The sequence below is a fragment of the Ovis aries genome, chromosome 7, assembly GCF_016772045.2.
Source record: "Ovis aries strain OAR_USU_Benz2616 breed Rambouillet chromosome 7, ARS-UI_Ramb_v3.0, whole genome shotgun sequence".
Taxonomy (NCBI): Eukaryota; Metazoa; Chordata; class Mammalia; order Artiodactyla; family Bovidae; genus Ovis; species Ovis aries.
In genome coordinates, this window is record NC_056060.1 from 33,613,851 (window position 1) to 33,635,604 (window position 21,754).

Sequence of the window (21,754 nt, forward strand, 5' to 3'; positions counted from 1 at the left end):
ATTTCTGCCAAAAATACATAACCTGAACCCAATATGTGGAAACATAAACAAACCCAAACTGAGCAACTGTCTACAAAATAACAGACCTATAGTCTTCAAAAATGCCAATGTCATAAAATACAAAGAATGACTAAAGAGACATAACAATTAAATGCAATGAAAGAGCTTGAATTTTTTTTTTTTTTTGGTAGAAAGGATTTAAGTGGGATAACTGGTGAACCATGAATAAAGCCTTGATGGATCATAGTATTGTATCAATACTAATTTCCTGATTTGTGTGTGTGTGTGTCCGTCTGTAGAGAAGACGACAGAAGATGTGGTAAGATGCTAGTACATGGGAAATCTGAGTAAAGGGTATTTGTGAATTCTTCATACTTTTGAGACTTTCAGTCTGAAATTATATCAAAATTAAAAGTTAATAGGCAGTTTTTCAAATGTCCTCACTAAAAACATTTAGCTAAAGGGAAAAAAGAAATCTCCCTTCAGATATCAAGGGCTGAGCACAATTTTTTTATTAATTTTTTTATTGAATGAAAGATTCATTAAATTCTATAGTGTTTTACAATTTTCAAAAGTTTTGAGCACAATTTTTAATATGAGTCTTGAAAGAGGAAGATTGGAGGGTTGATTTAAGTTGCTTCCGGTCACCTAGGGAAGAAAGCCCATCCCAGACAACGGGAAAGACCTGGAAGAGCATCACTGGCATGAGTTTAGAGTAGACACAAGTGACTCACAAGTGAGACTGCTCCCTGGAACTCACCCTTTTGGAGGCAAAATCCTGGAGTTAGATTGAGATCATCAAAGAAAATGGGGAAACCAGAGCACAGGGGGCTCTGCCTCACTGAACACCTGGAATTCTAGGAGACTCTGCTCACAGTGCTCCACACATACTCCTGAGGCTCCAAAGCACCGATGGCAGTGTGGCATGTTTTGAGGGAGACAGGGCATGATATATTCACCCTTTCTTTCTCCCTGTCTCTTTTTCACTCACCCCCCTGCTCCTAATACACACACAGAAACATATGACATACAATTGCACGGCTGGCCTGGAGCATGGACGAGAACCAGGAGTGCTTGCTTTCCCCTAAGAATTAGAAACAGACCCCTTCCCAGCGCACATCATGACACCAGCCAAAAATGCACACAGCCAGGGACTTCCCTGGTGGCCCAGGGGCTGCGGCTGCATGCCCCCAATGCAGGGGGCCTGGGTTCAGTCCCCAGTCGGGGAGCTGGATCCCACATGCTGCAACTAAGACTTGGCACAGTCAAATAAATAAAAACAAATTTTTTTTAATGCACACATCCAAATGTCCCATGCAATTAAGAACCACCCCCATTAGACTACAGAGAAAAGTTCAATAAACTCAAAATATCAAAAAAATGCCCACAGTATTACAGATTTCTATATTGGCTTTTAAAGCAGACGGCTTATGAAAGATTCTGGAGAACAAAGGAAAAGCACCATTTTCTAATTAACTATAAGGTCAATGAGGATATAAGAGTACAGTAACAACATGTAGAGAATAATGATAATAACACATAAGGAAGAATGCAGTATAGAGCTAAGTCTATATTTAGAAACAAATTCATACCAATGATGCCTTTATCACATTGTTATGGACTGAACTGTATGCCCCCAAAATTCATGTTGAAGCCCTAACCCCTAGTGTGGCTGTACTTTAAGGAGATAATTAAAGTTAAATGAGATTATTAGGTAGGGTTCTAATCCAGTAGAACCAGTGTCCTTACAAGAAGAGGAAGAGGCACCAGAGGTATCTTCACCCCCCACCTCTTCTACCCCTGGGCCTAGAGAAAAGGCCATGTGAGGACGCAGTGAGAAGGTAGCCGTCTGTAAGCCAGGAAGAGAGCTCACCCAAAATGAATTTTCCAGTACCTTGATCTTAAACGTATAGTCTCCAAAACTGTAAGAAAATAAACTTCTGCTCTTTAAGCCACTCAGTCTGTGGTATTTTTTTAATGGCAGCCCTAGTAGACACAGATTTTAAGAGAAAATAAAAAGAACTTAACTAATTTAAATGAAGAAACTAATTTAACTGAAAACAACCAAACAAGTTCAAGAAAAGAAATAATCAAGATAATTGCTAGAATTAACAAAGAAATTCAAAATTGATTTACAGAAGTATAAAAAGACAAACCCTCGAGTATAATTTTAAAAACAGAAAACACTCACTGCTATCAAAGTAACATGGTACTGGTAAAAGAACAGCCACAAAGACCACTGCAACAGAACAGAGGGTTGAGAAACAGACCCAGAAAAACATACTCAACTTATCTTTATTTATTTATTTAGTGAATGTCTCATTTACACCCATCATTTCGCTGAACATTCATAGCCTTACCACAACACAGAGTAGCATTACTTCCACTTGCAGATGAGGTAAATCAGGCTCAGAGAGGCAGAGTACTTTACCCAGAGTCATACAGATAAATGGAGCTTGATTTTTCTGGCTTAATAGTCCTCCTTGAGAACTATTCTGAGCCTAGCATTATTCTGAGCCTATAACTGTGATTTGTTGTTCAGTTGCTCAGTCTTGCCTGACTCTTTGCTACCCCGTGGACTGCAGCACGCTAGGCTTCCCTGTCCATCACCAACTCCTGGAGCTTGCGTAAACTCATGTCCATTGGTCAGTGATGCCATCCAACCATTTCGTCCTCTGTTGTACCATTCTCCTTCTGCCTTCAATCTTTCCCAGCATCTGGGTCTTTTCTAATGAGTAGGCTCTTCACATCAGGTGGCCAAAGTATTGGAGCTTCAGCCTCAGCATCAGTCCTTCCAATGACTATTCCGAGTAGATTTCTTTTAGGATTGACTGGTTGGATCTCTTTGTAGTCCAAGAGACTCTCAAGAGTCTTCTCCAACAACACAGTTTGAAAACATCAGTTCTTCAGCACTGAGTTTTCTTTACAGTCCAGCTCTCACAGCCACATATGACTACTGGAAAAACCATAGCCTTGACTAGACAGACCTTTGTTGGCAAAGTAATTCCTGCTTTTTATTTTTTTAATTTATTTATTTTAATTGGAGGCTAATTACTTCATGATATCATTTTGCCATACATGGACATGAATCAGCCATGGGTGTACATGTGTTCCCCATCCTGAACCCCTCTCCCACCTCCCTCCCCATCCCATCCCTCTGGGTCATCCAGTGCACCAGCCCTGAGCACCCTGTCTCATGCATCAAACCTGGACTGGTGATCTGTTTCACATATGATAATACACATGTTTCAATGCTATTCTCTCAGATCATCCCACCCTTGCCTTCTCCCACAAGTCCAAAAGACTGTTACATCTGTGTCTCTTTTGCTGTCTCACAAATAGGGTCATCCTTTCAACTTATCTTTAATAAAAGAGCAAGACTTCTGAATAGAGAGAGGATAATCTCTTTAACAAATGGTGCTGGAACAACTGGATGTTCACATGCAAAAAAAAAAAAAAAAAAAAAACAAGCCAGACACAGACCTTACATTTTTCACAAAAATGAAATCAAACTGGACTATAACCCAAATGTAAAATGCAAAACTATAAAAATAGGATAAAAATCTATGTGAATTTCAGTTTAGTGATGAGTTTTTATAAACATCACCACAAGTATGATCCATGAAAGTAAAAGTTGATAATTTAAACTTTATTAATATTAAAAACTTCTGCCCTGCAGAAAAGACAAGCCACAGGCTGAAAGAAAATACTTGCAAAACACATATCACATAAAGGACCTGCATCCGAAATAGACAAAGAACTCTGAAAACTCAACCATAAGAAAACAGACAACTCACTAAAGAAAATATAGACATGGCAAATAAGCACCTGAAAAGATGCTGAACATCGTTTGCCATTACAGAAATATAAATGCAAATTAAAACAACGAGATACCAATAAACACCTATTAGAATGGATAAAATCCAAAAACCTGACAATACCATTTGCTGGCAAGGAGGCAAAACAACAGGAACTTTCATTTTTGCTGGTGGGAATGCAAAATGGTACAGTCAATATGGAAGACAGGCAGTTTCTTTCAAAGCTAGACATTTATCATATGATTTAACAGTCCTGCTCCTAGATATTTAACCCACAAAATGGAAATTTTATGTCCACACAAAAACCTGCACACGAATGTTTAAGAAGCTTTATTTATAATCATCAAAAACTGGACACAATCAAGATATCATTCAATAGATGAAGAGAAAAACAGTGATATTGTCCATGGAATGAAAGGTTACTTAGTGACAAAAAGAAGCTAGCTATCAAATCACAAAAAGACATGGATGAATCTTAACTGTATACTGCTAAATTAAAGAACCCAATCTGAAAAGGCTACTTACAGAATGGTTCCAACTTTACAATATTTGGAAAAGGTAAAACTAGAAAGATAGTAAAAAGATCAGGTGGCCAGGGTTTGGTGGAAGATGGGAGTGTTGAATGGGGATTCACCCAGGGGATCTTTAAGGGTGGTAAACCTATTCTGTATGATACCATAACAGTGATTACATGACACTACGCATTCTTGGAAACCTGTAGCTTCACCGCACAGAGAGTGAAACTTAATGTACGCTAACTATCAAAAGATTATTTAAGATGTAATAAAATCCCAGGACAAAGTACAGAATTTGGAAAAAAAAAAAAAAAAACAATCTGTGTTACTGATGTACAAATTAATTTCACTGAAGAGGATGGAGGGAAGAATGCTCATTTTAGGTGAACAGGAAATGAATACAGTCTGCAAGACTAGAGGCAATAGAAATTGCATGTGAGCTTTTTACTCCAGTTGATTAGGTTATGTCCTCAAAAATTCTGATATCACTACACATGTACAGTAGAATTGAACAATTAACTAAATAGGTGGCCAATGGTGAGAACCAGGTTTTTCACTGTTGGAATGTAGGTTACACATGAGCAAGAGGAAAAGTCAAGAAGGATCCATGTGGTAATAAAGCCAGAGACATCCGTATGAACCTATATTTAGCTTAACAGAGAGAGAGATGGTTATACATAGAAATATTTACAGATATGTGTATAACAGGTTAGCATACACACAAATACTTTCTTTCTCAGAAGCAACAACTCCCTAATACCAACAAATTGATCAAGCATCCAGATCTGGTTTCTAGTATCATTCTCCAATAGGAGGAACCAGGGCTTCTTGGAGAAACAGCTGACTTTCTAGGACTTATGCAGGAAATATGGAAGACGAATCTGAAGCATCTTATAGTGGCAGAAAGTAAGGGAGTGCACACAACAACAACAAAACTCACAATGGAGGAAATATGACCAAGGGGCCCAAAGTCAACTGAACGAGCTCCCAATGGCCAACGGTGGGAAACATCTGAGCAATAAAACAAAGTGGTATTGGATTATAATCCAAAGTTTAAAACAAATATCCACGTCTATGGTGATATAAATAAATAGGGAGACTAGATGAATGGGAGAATGAACCTGTAATCCCACACTGAATAATTCACAATAATCTATGTAAATTCTCCGCCATCAAAGAAGTGACACATAACATCCGCACTCCTTAGGTATGAGTTGTGCATAGTAACTTTCTTCCAAAGAAGATAGTATGGAAAAGGGGAAATATTGGGAAATTTTACATTAAAGAAATCTGACAAACATCAATACTTCTTTAGCCAGGTGACCAAAGTTAATATCAGTCGTGATGTTATACTGGTAATATAATGTGATGTGATGAAAATGGCACTTTAACTCTGTGGTCTTCCTCCCAAGAACATACAACACAAATATAATCATGTGAAAACCATGACATAATTGCTAGAAATGCTACAAAATACCTGACCAGTATTCTTCAAAACTGCCAACGTCAACAAAAACAAGAAAGCTTGAGAAAGTGAATAGCCCAGAGTAGCTTAAGGAGACATGAGGACTAAATGTAATGTGGTATCCTGAAGAGGATCTTGGAATAGGACAAGGACATTAGGTAAAAACTAAACATCTGAATAAAGCACGGACTTTAGTTAATAATACCCAGAGATCAAATTGCCAACATCCGCTGGATCACTGAAAAAGCAAGAGAGTTCCAGAAAACATCTATTTCTGCTTTATTGACTATGCCAAAGCCTTTGACTGTGTGGATCACAATAAACTGTGGAAAATTCTGAAAGAGATGGGAATACCAGACCACCTGACCTGCCTCTTGAGAAACCTGTATGCAGGTCAGGAAGCAACAGTTAGAACTAGACATGGAACAACAGATTGGGTCCAAATAGGAAAAGGAGTATGTCAAGGCTATATATTGTCACCCTGCTTATTTAACTTCTATGCAGAGTACATCATGAGAAACATTGGGCTGGAAGAAGTACAAGCTGGAATCAAGACCGTCGGGAGAAATATCAATAACCTCAGATATGCAGATGATACCACCCTTATGGCAGAAAGTGAAGAGGAACTAAAAAGTCTCTTGATAAAAGTGAAAAAGGAGAGTGAAAATGTTGGCTTAAAGCTCAACATTCAGAAAACGAAGATCATGGCATCTGGTCCCATCACTTCATGGCAAATAGATGTGGAAACAGTGTCAGACTTTATTTTTCTGGGCTCCAAAATCACTGCAGATGGTGACTGCAGCCATGAAATTAAAAGATGCTTACTCCTTGGAAGGAAAGTTATGACCAACCTAGATAGCATATTCAAAAGCAGAAACATTACTTTGCCAACAAAGGTCCACCTAGTCAAGGCTATGGTTTTTCCAGTGGTCATGTATGGATATGAGAGTTGGACTGTGAAGAAAGCTGAGCGCCAAAGAATTGATGCTTTGGACTGCAAGGAGATCCAACCAGTCCGTTCTAAAGGAGATCAGCCCTTGGTGTTCTTTGGAAGGAATGATGCTAAAGCTGAAACTCAAGTACTTTGGCCACCTCATGTGAACAGTTAACTCACTGGAAAAGACTCTGATGCTAGGAGGGATTGGGGGCAGGAGGAGAAGGGGATGACAGAGGTTGAGATGGCTGGATGGCATCACTGACTCGATGGACGTGAGTTTGAGTGAACTCCGGGAGTTGTGGCGATGGACAGGGAGGCCTGGCGTGCTGCGATTCATGGGGTCGCAAAGAGTCGGACACTACTGAGTGAGTGAACTGAACTGAACTGAATGTATCAATATCAGCTCATTAATTTTAACAAAGGTACCATACTAATCTTAATAAAAAGGGAAACTGGTTGTGGGTATATGGAAAATCTCTGTACTTTCTTCATATTTTTTCTATAAATCCAAAACTGCTAAAATTAAAAATTAACTTTATGAAGACTCTATATTAAAAAGAGAAACAAACACTTAACAAAATTAGAAGTAAGAAATGGGGCATATACACAATAAGAAGGAGAATTATCATTTTTAAACACTAATGGAAACTTTAAAATCTCAGTGACATGCACATATTGCCAAAATTGACTCCAGAAGACTGGTAAACTGAAATACAATAGTAAATATGAAAGACACTGAAAAGAGTCGGAGAATCGCCTCCAAGAAATTATTTGAACCAGATGGGTTTTTTCCAGTGAAATCTTTCAAATTTTAGGGAACAGAAAATCCCCATGTTATATCAACTGTTTCAAAGCATGGAAATAAACAGACAGCTAGCTCCATTCATTTTATGAAGTTAACATAGCCTGAAAAAGCATACACACAACCACTACTAACCCCACCACTACCTGCTACCCCATGACATACATACACATGGGCACACCCACATATATACACATACACACACACACAGCTAATCTCACTTATCAATATAGTTGTGAAAATTCTGAATAAATTCAACCATTCATATCTGGTACTAAATTAAAAGAATAATCCTCCATAACCAAAAAATTCATTGATCTAGTAACAAAAGAGTAATTTAGTAATTAAACCTATTAATTTTGAAACAGTTTGTCAAGAAGAAAAAACTTTACAATAATTTAAGTAGATATTGAAATACATTGCATAAATCTCAACACTTAAGTCTTTACAAAGTTCTCAGAATAGGAACAATTATTGAAAGGACAAAAAAAATTTGTATTATTTCCAGGTGATTATAAACTAACAAAACTCAAAGCAAACAACTAAAGCTAATTAGGGTAAATAAAATAATTATCACTGAGGACCTGAGAAAATCAAACAGTAAGGCAGAGAGGGCAAATCTTCCTTTCCTCTACATTTTAGTTCCACTCAAGCCTTCAACCAACTGGATGAGGACCACCCACAATCTGGAGAGTAATCCACTCCACTCAGTCTACTAATTCAAAGGCTAGTCTCTTCCAGAAACACCCTCGCTGACACACCCAGAAATAATGTTTAAACAGACATCTGGGCATCTTGTGATCCAGTCAAGTTGACGCATACAATTAGCCATCACAGACACTGGGGGGCGATGAAACCATCCGCCAAGATAGAGAAAATATACAAAAGAAGGAATGGGATGTAAGGAGAGGGAGAGGAGAGCCAGCGGGGAATGATGAATCCAGTAAAAATGCTACTATCTGATGAGTGGTCAACTGTGTCAGATGCTACAGAGATATCAAATAGGATAAAAATCAGGAGTAAGTCACTAGATTTAGAAGTTAGGAGGACCACTGATAAAGTAGTTTCTGTAGTGTGATAAAAGAAAATACAGTTGGGAAGTAAATGGAAGTTGACCAGGGAGCACCAGTAGGTGTAGACTATTCGCTCAAGAAATCTGACCCTAAGAGAGGAGGGAAACAGAGGCGTACCTGTTTGGGAGCAGCATGAAGAACGGAGGAGGTTTTCTGTACATGTTTAGTTGATTTGGTTTTATACGTATGTTTGGTTGATTTGGGGCTTCCCTCATGGCTCAGCTGGTAAAAGAATCCGCTCGCAATGCAGGAGACTTGGGTTCAGTCCCTCAGTTGGGAAGATCCCCTGGAGAAGGGAAAGGCTACCCACTCCCGTATTCTGGCCTGGAGAATTCCATGGACTATATGATCCATGGGGTCGCAAAGAGTCAGACATGACTGAGTGACTTTCACTTAGTTGATTTGAGGGCTCTTTGATTCTGTTTTACAGTCAAAAGATTTAAATGTGGTTAACTGAAGGGAAGGACCCAGAGGAGATGAAAGAGGTGAAGGTGGTAAGAGAGAAAAACTGATGGGTCAGGAGCCAGGGGCAGAGTGAAAGGCACAGGATATTACTGACTTTGGCCTTAGAAAAAAAGAGCACACATCCTCATTTAAGGGAAGAGGGAAGAGGGTGGAGAAGCACAGTCAGAGTGCAGTTTAAAGGCAGAAAGTAAGAATGGACCCACCCAGTTGATCAGTTTTCTCTGAACACTAAGACTGCCTGGGCTAAGGACTTGCAGAAGAGGACTGGAGGTTAAAAGTGAAAGTGAAGTCGCTCAGTCGTGTCCAACTCTTTGCGACCCATGGACTGTAGCCCACCAAGCTCCTCCGTCCATGGGATTCTCCAGGCAAGAATACTGGAGTGGGTTGCCATTTCCTTCTCCAGGGGATCTTCCGACCCAGGGATCGAACCCAAGTCTCCCACGTTGCAGGCAGACGTTTTAACCTCTGCACCACCAGGGAAGCCCTTAAATACAAGAATCCAAGTACTAACATCAAAGATTTCAAGAGAGGAAAGGAAGCCAGGAGGGAGGAAAAAGGGGGAGGAGGTGGGAGAGGCAGGGCGAAAGGGGTGGCCTTACAGACATCTCCTGCCACCTACAGATACCCAGGCGTTATGGGACTTTTCCCTGGGCCTCCAGAGAAGGGAGGACTGGAACTCGGACCTACCACAAATCAGACTAGAGCAGAACCAGAATTCAAGTTCTCTGCCAAGAGGAGGTGATCAGTCTCCAATCCTCAGCTCAGGCTGACGGCCCTTTGACCAGATTCCTGCATCCAGGACCGGTGGACTAGAAAAACAGGGAAGGATAGGAAGGGTTAAGGAGAGGAAAGAGAGAGGCAACGGGAGAGAGGTCAATAAAGTCTCTTGTTCCTTACCGGTCAGGGTACTCTGGCCAGTCGTCCGAGTCAGGAGGAGACCAGGGACAAAAGGGACCCAGTTGCGGCCACTGGGTCTGGTCCATTGGCAGGCAAGCTGGCTCCTGAGTACCCTGAGCGGTCAGGATGTCAGTCTCAGCAAAGAAGTCTCTCGCCAGAGTCGCCATTTGTTGTAGGAAGGGGGACCCTTTCCAGGGCCCGAAACTGGGCTCTTGTCGGAAGAGAAGAAATGAATTGTCTGAGGAGACACATGTGCTGACAAAGCAAGAGATTTTATTGGGAAACGGCACCCGGATGGAGAGCAGTAGGGTAAGGGACCCCTTAAGCACACAGTAATAATTCAGAAGAGCCATATTGGAGAATATAAGAGAAACTGCTAAGCTATACTGAGAATCCAGAAGAGGTTAAAAAACAAAAGACTCCTTAGCTATACCATTCAGCACAGGTATGTGATTTTCTCCCCCAGTCCTCTGCAAATCAGAGCAGAAAGAAAATACCAAATTTTCTTGGAATAATTTCATCTTAACATCCGAGAGTAGAAGCAACAATTTCCTGAATTTCACAGAAAAGCACTTTAAAAGAGGTATTTGCAAATTTTGAGAAACCTAATTGATTAAAATGTCACTGTTTTGTGCTTACCCAAACTTGAACATTTGGAGCTGGAAACACAAGTCACAAATGTGACAGAGGCAAAAAAGAACCTTTGTCCAAAACACCGGTAACACCCAATCCCACCACTAGACATATCTGTCTCAGAGAGTAGTGAATTTTATTTCTATCCGTCAGATAAATGCTACAAACTAAGGGAAAACTCCTAGTTCGGTAATTTCATATTTCTCTAGAAAAACTTTAAAGTGATCCTTCACAAATGTGGTGAGACAGACTTTTAAAATATTTCTGAGACGTCTAGAAAGTACAATACTGTCCCTTTCAAAACCTCAGTGTGGGTTATTATCTCATTTATAAAGCTAAAATATGGTTTTAAAAAATTAATTTAATGTGGCCTTTATCTATCTGTTAGAGCCAAGTCCTCATTTGTGTTTAGCACCTATAAAAAATACACAAGTAACTTTTCTTTTTACTGTTGGTTATTTGTGATGTTAGAAAGGGACTACAATGCATTTTATGTTTGGGGGGCTGGAAAACAGGTTGGAAATTGCCATTCTGCCACTAGCCTGAAGTCCTTTGAATTACTCTTAAGTAAGAAGTAAAGGAAATAACCTGGGAAAATAAAGAATACTCATTCTAAGATTTTTCCTTCAGTTTAAAGGGGAAAAATTAAAAGAATGGTAAATAGTAGGTCTGGATAATTGTAAATATGTGTTTAAAGTTCAAGTCTAAATAAGCCTGGCTCTAAATTCTTCAAGAGGTACTCTTAAAGCACTATTTTAACTAGATGCCGCCACCTACTGGACAGTTTACAAGGGGTTGAGCTTTCCCTTGTAACAAAGAAAAAAATGACCGTGGAGGAAAACAGAGCAAAAGGTTTCTTGTTTTCATAATAAGCTTTACAGGAACACTTTACTTTAAATTTTATGGCTATTATTGGTCTGATCAAAATAATTGCTAAAGTTTTAAATTTTTTACATTTTTAATTAAGAGGGGATAGTTGAAGTTCAGAGAATTATCTGGGAAAGAAACTACCCTCAGGATGGAACAGATATAAGCAGTGTCACGCCATTTCATGATATGAGGCTATGTTGTAATAGTAGAAATATGAGACTGTCAAAATTAGTGTCATGCGGTCAAATCGGACTCTTGCTTTTCTGTTCATTTCTTTCATATGCGCTAATAATACATTTCATAAACTGAAGATTCCAGAAGTTACCTCTTTTGGAATAAGCTAATAATTATGTAAAATGTTTCAAAATGTATAATTAAGCTAATAACATAATCTATAGTAAATGCTGGTTTCCCAGGTGGTGCTAGTGGTAAAGAATTCGACTGCTAATGCGGGAGATGTAAGAGACCTGGGTTCAATCCCCAGGTCAGGAAGATCCTCGGAGAAGGGAATGGGAACCCACTCCAGTATTCTGGCCTGGAGAATTCCATGGACAGAGGAGCCTGGTAGGCTATAGTCCATGCGGTCACAAAGAGTCGGACACTTAGCACATACTAAAATCCATCTCTTTTGTGTTTTAAGATTTTTAAAAATCAGATATGTGTGACTAATGAATACATGTCTATGATGTAAAAAGACAGAAATATAGATCAATGCAACAAAATAGAAAGCCCAGAGATAAATCCACACACCTATGGACACCTTATCTTTGACAAAGGAGGCAAGAATATACAATGCAGAAAAGACAATCTCTTTAACAAGTGGTGCTGGGAACACTGGTCAACCACTTGTAAAAGAATGAAACTAGAACACTCTCTAACACCATACACAAAAATAAACTCAAAATGGATTCAAGATCTAAACATAAGACCAGAAACTGTTAAACTCCTAGAGGAGAACATAGGCAAAACACTCTCTGACATAAATCACAGCAGGATCCTCTATGACCCACCTCCTAGAATACTGGAAATAAAAGCAAAAATAAACAAATGGGACCTAATTAAAATTAAAAGCTTCTGCACAACAAAGGAAACTATAAGCAAGGTGAAAAGACAGCCTTCAGAATGGGAGAAAATAATAGCAAATGAAATAACTGACAAAGAATTAATCTCAAAAATATACAAGCAACCCCTGCAGCTCAATTCCAGAAAAATAAATGACCCGATCAAAAAGTGGGCCAAAGAACTAAATCGACATTTATCCAAAGAAGACATACAGATGGCTAACAAACACATGAAAAGATCCTCAGCATCACTCATTATCAGAGAAATGCAAATCAAGACCACAATGAGGTACCATTTCACGTCAGTCAGAATGGCTGCTATCCAAAAGTCTACAAGCAATAAATGCTGGAGAGGGTGTGGAGAGAAGGGAACCCTCTTACACTACTGGTGGGAATGCAAACTAGTACAGCCACTATGGAGAACAATGTGGAGATTCCTTAAAAACTGGAAACAGAACTGCCTTATGACCCAGCAATCCCACTGTTGGGCATACACACCAAGGAAACCAGAACTGAAAGAGACACGTGTACGCCAATGTTCATCACAGCACTGTTTATAATAGCCAGGACATGGGAGCAACCTAGATGTCCATCAGCAGACGAATAGATAAGAAAGCTGTGGTACATATACACAATGGAGTATTACTCAGCCATTAAAAAGAATACATTTGAATCAGTTCTAATGAGGTGGATGAAACTGGAGCCTATTATACAGAGTGAAGTAAGCCAGAAAGAAAAACACCAATACAGTATACGAACTCATACATATGGAATTTAGAAAGATGGTAATGATAATCCTGTATGTGAGACAGCAAAAGAGACACAGATGTATAGAACAGTCTTCTGGACTCTGTGGGAAAGGGCAAGGGTGGGATGATTTGGGAGAATGACATTGCATCATGTATATGTGAAACGAATCGCCTGTCCAGGTTCGATGCATGATACAGGATGCTCGGGGCTGGTGCACTGGGATGACCAGGGATGGGGAGGGAGGTGGGAGGTGGGTTTCAGGATGGGGACATGTGTACGCCTATGGCAGATTCATGTCAATGTATGGCAAAACCAATACAATATTGTAAAGTAAAAAAAAAAGAAAAAAGAAATTCGCCTCCTATAAAAGGCTAGTCATCAAAAACATCTAATTAAATCTGAAGAACAAGGAATACAATAATAACATCTCTTCGTTCTGGTGAATTGGTCAAGTGTGAACTAATCCAGATAGACAACAGCAAGAATGAAAAACAATAGACACTTGGCTTACCCAAAAGTGTCTTTGATCCCATTTCCTTTTATACTGACCCTACTTTTACATCTTATCTGCTCTGCACACAACAAACACTGCCAATACATGATAACCAACTAAGAATTCAAAATCTAAAAACTGAAACTTTGAAATAATAATATTTAAAGCAATGACTGTCTCTGGCTGTAGCTTCTAAGCCTCTAGTAACTCCAGCTTTCAGCTCATGAAGGCTATGAAGATTCCATGTTAGAATATCAGTATTCATGTAAATGTCTCAGGGTCTAAAGTAGTCACGTGACTCCAGAGATACAACTGTGAACCCCATGTTGTTGTTGCTGTTCAGTCGCTCAGTCACGTCTGACTCTCTGCAAACCACACGGACTGCAGCACACCAGGCCTCCCTGTACCTCACCATTTCCTGGAGCTTGCTCAAACTCATGTCCATTGAGTCTGTGATGCCATCCAACCATCTCTTCTTCTGTCATCCCCTTCTCCCCCTGCCTTCAATCTTTCCCAGCATCAGGGTCTTGTCTGAGTCAGGTCTTCACATCAGGTGACCAAAGTATTGGAGCTTCAGCTTCAGCAGCAGTCCTTCCAATGAATATTCAGGGTTGATTTCCTTTAGGATTGACTTAACCATATAGACCTTCCATAGGCTTTAAAAATTAAATATATTTGATAGCTCAAATTTGTGAAGAAAGGCCAGATGAAAACAAACGTCTTACCCTCCAGGGCCAAAAGCTCCCTCAGTAGTGAACCCTGTGACCAAAAAGGCTGATGTTAAAAGGCTACTACCATGGATTCCCTTACAGAGAGGCCTGACTTAAAGTCCTTGCTCCAGAGTCAAGCACAGCAAGTGTGGCCTCTTACAAATGCCTCAGTGGAGAAATCAGCATTTAACTCCTGCATTCTAGAATACAGATTTTGATCATTGTTGTTCAGTCGCTAAGTCGTGTCCAACTCTTTGCAACCCCACTGACCGCAGCACACCAGGCTCCTCTGTTCTCCACTATCTCCTGGAGTTTGCTCAAATTCATGTCCATCGAGTCAGCAATGCTATTTAACCATCTCATCTTCTGCTGCCCCCTCCTCCTTTTGCCTTCAATCTTTCCCTACTGAACATCAAAGGAAACCATCAACAAAATGAAAGGACAACCTACAGACTGGGGGAACATATTTGCCAACAATGTGACCAACAAGGGCTTAATTTCCAAAATGTACAAACAGCTCATACAATCCAATAGCAAAAAACCAAACAACCCAAAGAAAAAATTAACAGAAGACCTAAACAGACATGTCTCCGAAAAAGACATACAGATGGCCAATAGGCATATGAATAGATGCTCCATTACATCACTAATTACTAGAGAAATGCAATCGAAAACCATAATGAGGTATCACCTCACACCATTCAGAATGGCCATCATCAGAAAGTCTACAAATAATGAACGCAGGAGAAGGTGTGGAGAAAAAGGCACTCTCCTACACTGTTGGTGGGGATGCAAATTGGGGCAGCCACTATGGGGAACAATAGGGAGCTTCCTTTAAAACTAAAAATAGAACACATGACCCCACAATCCCACTTCTGGAAGCCCTACTCAGAGCCAGTCTAATGCCCAAGCAACACTATTTGACCAATTTAGATGATGTACTTAAAGGATTTAAAATGTGTTCTGCCAAAACACACCAACTCTTCCCAATCACTAAAACATTCATCACTAAGAAGGTTAAAATAAGTTATATGATTCACAGTACTTCTTCAGAAAAAGAAAAAGAAAAGAAGGAAGCAGAGGAGGCAGATCACAATATACAGTTGATTCCTGAACAATGTAAGTTTAAATTGCACAGGTTCACTTATACACAATTTTTTCTCAATAAATGTGTACTACAGTACCACACAATCCTTGATTGGTTGAATCCACAGACTTAAATTGAAGAAACTAGGGAAACCACTAGACCATTCAGGTATGACCTAAATCAAATCCCTTATGATTATATAGTGGAAGTGAGAAATAGATTTAAGGGACTAGATCTGAGAGAGTGCCTGATGAACTATGGATGGAGGTTTGCAACATTGTACAGGAGACAGGGATCAAGACCATTCCCAACAAAAAGAAAAAAAGAAAAAAGGCAAAATGGCTGTCTGAGGAGGCCTTAAAAACAGCTGTGAAGAGAAGAAAAGTGAAAAAGCAAAGGAGAAAAGGAAAGATATAAGCATCTGAAAATTCCAAAAATAGATAAGGAAAGATAAGAAAGCCTTCCTCAGTGATCAGTGCAAAGAAATAGAGGGAAACAACAGAATGGGAAACACTAAAGATCTCTTCAAGAAAATTAGAGATCCCAAGGGAACATTTCATGCAAAGATGGGCTCAGTAAAGGACAGAAATGGTATGGACCTAACAGAAGAAGAAGATATGAAGAAGAGGTGGCAAGAATATACAGAAGAACTGTACAAAAAAGATCTTTGCAACCCAGATAATCACGATGGTGTGATCACTCATCTAGAGCCAGACATCCTGGAATGTGAAGTCAAGCGGGCCTTAGGAAGCATCACTATGAACAAAGCTAGTGGAGGTGATGGAATTCCAGTTGAGCTATTTCAAATCCTAAAAGATGATGCTGTCAAAGTGCTGCATTCAATATGCCAGCAAATTTGGAAAACTCAGCAGTGGCCACAGGACTGGGAAAGGTCAGTTTTCACTCCAATCCCAAAGAATGCTCAAACTACGCAATTGCACTCGTCTCACACGCTAATAAAGTAATGCTCAAAATTCTCCAAGCCAGGCTTCAGCATACATGAACCGTGAACTTCCAGATGTTCAAGCTGGTTTTAGAAAAGGCAGATGAACCAGAAATCAAATTGCCAGCATCCGCTGGATCATCAAAATAGCAAGAGAATTCCAGAAAAACATCTATTTCTGCTTTATTGACTATGCCAAAGCCTTTGACTGTGTGGATCACAATAAACTGTACAAAATTCTGAAAGAGATGGGAATACCAGACCACCTGACCTGCCTCTTGAGAAACCTGTATGCAGGTCAGGAAGCAGAACTGGACATGGAACAACAGACTGGTTCCAAATAGGAAAAGGAGTATGTCAAGGCTGTATATTGTCACCCTGCTTATTTAACTTCTATGCAGAGTACATCATGAGAAATGCTGGGCTGGAAGAAGCACAAGCTGGAATCAAGATTGCCAGGAGAAATATCAATAACCTCAGATATGCAGATGACACCACCCTTATGGCAGAAAGTGAAGAACTAAAAAGCCTCTTGATGAAAGTGAAAGAGGAGGGTGAAAAAGTTGGCTTAAAGCTCAACATTCAGAAAACGAAGATCATGGCATCTGGTCCCATCACTTCATGGGAAATAGAAGAGGCAACGGTGGAAACAGTGACTGACTTTATTTTGGGGGGTTCTAAAATCACTGCAGATGGTGATTGCAGCCATGAAATTAAAAGACGCTTACTCCTTGGAAGGAAAGTTAAGGCCAACCTAGACAGCATATTAAAAAGCAGAGACATTATTTTGCCAACAAAGGTCTGTCTAGTCAAGGCTATGGTTTTTCCAGTGGTCATGTATGGATGTGAGAGTTGGACTGTGAAGAAAGCTGAGTGCTGAAGAATTGATGCTTTTGAACTGTGGTGTTGGAGAAGACTCTTGAGAGTCCCTTGGACTGCAAGGAGATCCAACCAGTCCATTCTAAAAGAGATCAGCCCTCGGTGTTCTTTGGAAGGACTGGTGTTGAAGCTGAAACTCCAATACTTTGGCCACCTGATGCGAAGAGCTGACTCATTTGAAAAGACCCTGATGCTGGGAAAGATTGAGGGCAGGAGAAGGGGACAACAGAGGATGAAATGACTGGATGGCATCACCGACTCAATGGACATGAGTTTGAGTGAACTCCAGGAGTTGGTGATGGACAGGGAGGCCTGGCATGCTGCGGTTCATGGGGTCACAAAGAGTTGGACACGACTGAGTGACTGAACTGACTCATGGATGTAGAACCACAGAGACAGCAGACCACCAATACACTTATACTTGGATTTTCAACTGCACGGGAGCCAGTGCTCCTAAACACCACATGTTCAAGGATCAACTGCTACATACACACAAGGGGAGTAGAAACGCATGCACAGAATTAACTAGCTGGTCTCATAAAGCAGGACTGTGAGAGCATAGGAAAAGGACAAATCAGTAACAGATTTTTACAAAAGGTTGCAGAGGCCTGAGTGAGACACCTCACGGGACGTTCTCACACAACTAGGGGACTGTGAGCATAAACTGGGTGTCTAGAGACATCCAAGAGGCTCAGCCATTAAAGGCAAAGACATGCTTAGTCTACTTCCTGATTTTTCACTCCCCTGTCTCCTCATCTTTGAGCAGACAGAAACCCTAGAAGACTCTGAAACATACTCAAATTCACCATAGTTTCATATTGTCCTACCTTACATGATGGTTTCTCCTAAAGAACAATTAAACTCACAAAGAAAAAGAAAAGATAACTAAATTGGGAATTTTATTTAATCCAAATATTCTATGACTCTTAGATTTAAAAAAAGATGAATCAGTTTTACTCACCAACAGTTTCTTCTGATGCAGCAGTCAAAGCTAGAAACTTTTTTGTATTTTCCATCTCCTCATTACTTTGCAAAACTTCACCATTTTTTGCAGACTAATAAAAGAGAATAAAAGCTTAAACATGGGGAAAGAAAGCAACTGTATTCATTGATATTTTTTAATTCTAAGATGGTTTCCAATTCTGTTCATAAATACAGGTCATTTTTACTCCTTTAATTAGGAAATCTGTTCATGTTTCCCATTCCCTCAAAATTCTGTCAATGAGTATTCCCAGTTAAGAGTTGGAATATGTTTATCTCTATATGATAATTACCTTGCTTTAAGTTTCTGTTTAATAATAAGCAAGTTTCATACATTTCAAAATTGGTATTATTATAATTCTAGTTATAATTCATATTTCCAAGCAAGTAAAAATTTGCTTTGAGATTCAACAGAGGTAAGTGATAGACTAACTTTTCCTGCTAAAATTTATTTCTCTAGCTTAAAGCACTGCATTTTATATACTTACTTTTCCATCCCATTGGTCTTCCTGGGAACCTTGTAAAAATGTATTCTTAACTACTTTACTGTTAATTCACATCACTGCCTGGGAAATTTCCTTGGAAGTTAGTCAACTAATCAAGGAAGAATTTATCAAAAACAATTCATCTGTTGTTATAATGTTCCTTATCTTAAAAATGCAATGGCTGTACACAAGTCAGTGCCAACATCTGGTCAACTTCCACCCCTCAATACTACAGAGAATAAAAAGTCCAAGAAGGCCAAGGAGAGTTAATCAAGCATTAGAAATGCACTAAAACAGAAGTATATAGAGCATGGTCACAGACCACAAGCATCTTACAGCTTCCCAAAGAGATCTTGACCAGCATGTGAAACAGTCAACTCCTCACTTGTCTGTCACAAAAGTTTACTCAAATAATAATGGCAACGAGGGGGTTAGATTTTTTTGTTTTGTGTACTTATCTCCAAACTGTAAGCTTGCTGAAGAAAAAGCTGACATATATAGTTGATGAACGTAGGCACCAAATTCCTTTCTATTCCAGATATGGAGGAACCCAGGCACCCAGGCCAGATACTGGAGAGAGAAATCTATTGTGCTGTCTGTCCACTGGTGAGAGAAGCCTATTTTGTTGTCTGGGGAATGAAGACGCTCAGGGCAGTGCCCGAAATCTGGAATCCGGCAAAATCACCTTCTCCAGTTCCAGAAAACTCTCTCTCACTGCTCCCTCACCCCATACACACATGTAAACACTACTGCCCTACCTGCACAAAATAAATTAAGGAAGACCACTCTAACACTACCAGAGGCCATGCTCTTCCTACTTAAGTTGCTTCTCACATGTCAGCATAAGATTATACAATTCTTACCTTAAGTTCCTCCCACAGCTTTATTCTCATTTCTAGACCTTGCTTCTTAATTTCTTTTTCTCTGTATTGTCTCTTCACCAATATCTTGTCAAGCCTCTTCATCTTCCGAATAGCATCCTGAAGTTGAAAATCTAATTCTTTTAATTCAAATTCATCTGCATTATGTTGAAAGTAGGAACGAGCATGAAGTTTATTAAAATCATAAGGCTTTTTTTTCTTGTTTTATTTTTACTATTTGTTCTTTCATTCAACAGATGTTTATGGTTGGTGTAATAACTAACATTGGTGTCGTGAATCTTGGTTTGGAAAAAAGTGAAAGTGTTAGTCACTCAGTCGTGTCCAACACTTTGCCACCCTATGGACTGTGGCCTTCCAGGCTCCTCTGTGCATGACATTTTCCAGGTAAGAATACTGGAATTAGTAGCCATTCCATTCTCCAGGGGTTCTTCCCAACCCAGGGATCAAATCTGGGCCTTCTGCTTTGCAGGTGGATTCTTTACCATCTGAGCCATCAGGGAAGCCTGCTTTCGCTTTTTTTTTTTTTTTTCATATAATTATCTAACAATCCTGTGAAATAGACATTTAGTTCTCTTTTACAGCTGAGATAACTTAATCCTTTCAAATAGCTAATAAATTATAGCACTGAATTCAGAAGTGGGTCTCATATGATTTTTAACCCCAAATTCTTTCTCCTTCATTCTGCTATACTTTCTATATTCATAGTTAACAAAGAATAAGACAAAGACCCTATCCTGAAATTGCTTCAGACTAACTGAAAGAGAAGTCACTTACACAAATAGCTATAGTAAAGTATAGCATGTCAGAGACACAGAGTAATTCCACCATGTTAGAAACAAATTCAGAAAAGTACACCATGTAACTAAACACCTTTTATCTACACCCCTTCCTGTTATCTTATTTTCCTCAAACACCTTAAAGTAAAAGTGAAAGTTGCTCCGTCATGTCTGACTCTTTGCAAACCCATGGACTATACAGTCCATGGAATTCTCCAGGCCAGAATACTGAAGTTGGTAGCCTTTCCCTTCTCCAGGGGATCTTCCCAACCCAGGGACCAAACCCAGGTCTCCCGCATTGCAGGCGGATTCTTTACCAGGGAAGCCCAAAACACTCTAAAATGTTCTTGAATTATGGATAATTGATAGTTAGGAACTATTTAGAACTTCTGTTATTTAAGTTTTCACTTATGACTATGATTAATAATATTAATAATTATTATTATGATTAATGGTCATATTAATAATAGCAGCTAATGCCTCAGACAGTAAAGAATCCATCTGCAAAGCAGGAGACCCCGGTTCAATCCCTGGGTCAGGAAGATCCCCTGGAGAAAGGAATGCCTATCCACTTAGTATTCTTGCCTGGAAAATCCCATGGACAGAGGAGCCTAGCGGGCTACAGTCCATGGGGTCACGAAGAGTCAGACATGACTGAGAGACTAATACTATCACTACTACTAACATTTATACATTTACCTGATAGGCACAGTGTTAAATGCTTAATTTACATTCATTATTTTGTGTAATCCTCACCATAAACCAGCAAGACGGAATAATCATTGCCCCTATTTTACAAATTAGTAAACTGAGGCTAATTTGTAACTGAGTTAAATATATGTCCAAGATCTATCATCTTATAACTAGTAAAAGGCAGAGTCAGTCTCTGCCCAGATCTGTGTTGACTTCAGAGCTAAAGCTCTTTACCATCAGGAGATAATTCCTCTGTAAAATCTGATGAAAGATGATAACCTGGCAATGAGCATAGGTGTTCAAGTCCTGAAGTCTCAGCTACCCCAGCTTAGATCATCAGAGATGTCATATTATGCAAAAGCCAAGTTTTACAACTTTTGAAAATACAAAGAGTCCAATGGTGTTTCCCTATAATGTATATCACTTTCTCTTAAAGGAAAAGGAGATATGTTTAGAGGGAAGAAGCTTACCCAAAAAGAATATTGATCTTACTAATAAGGAGGCTCTACAAATTGTATTGCTCATGTACATCAAACGCAA

General features: G+C 39.5%; 1 protein-coding gene across 5 annotated transcripts in view; it reads right to left on the reverse strand.

Moving 5' to 3' along the window:
- The window catches only part of FSIP1 (fibrous sheath interacting protein 1), a 210,863-nt gene that overhangs the window by 168,333 nt on the left and 20,776 nt on the right, over positions 1-21,754 (reverse strand). For all 5 annotated transcript variants that reach the window (XM_012181177.4, XM_060418584.1, XM_012181178.4 and 2 more), the window contains exons 4-5: positions 19,728-19,882; positions 18,360-18,453 (exon numbers count right to left, since the gene is read on the reverse strand). In XM_012181177.4, the coding sequence (XP_012036567.3) occupies positions 18,360-18,453; positions 19,728-19,882 (249 nt within the window). The remainder of the gene's footprint in view (positions 1-18,359; positions 18,454-19,727; positions 19,883-21,754) is intronic.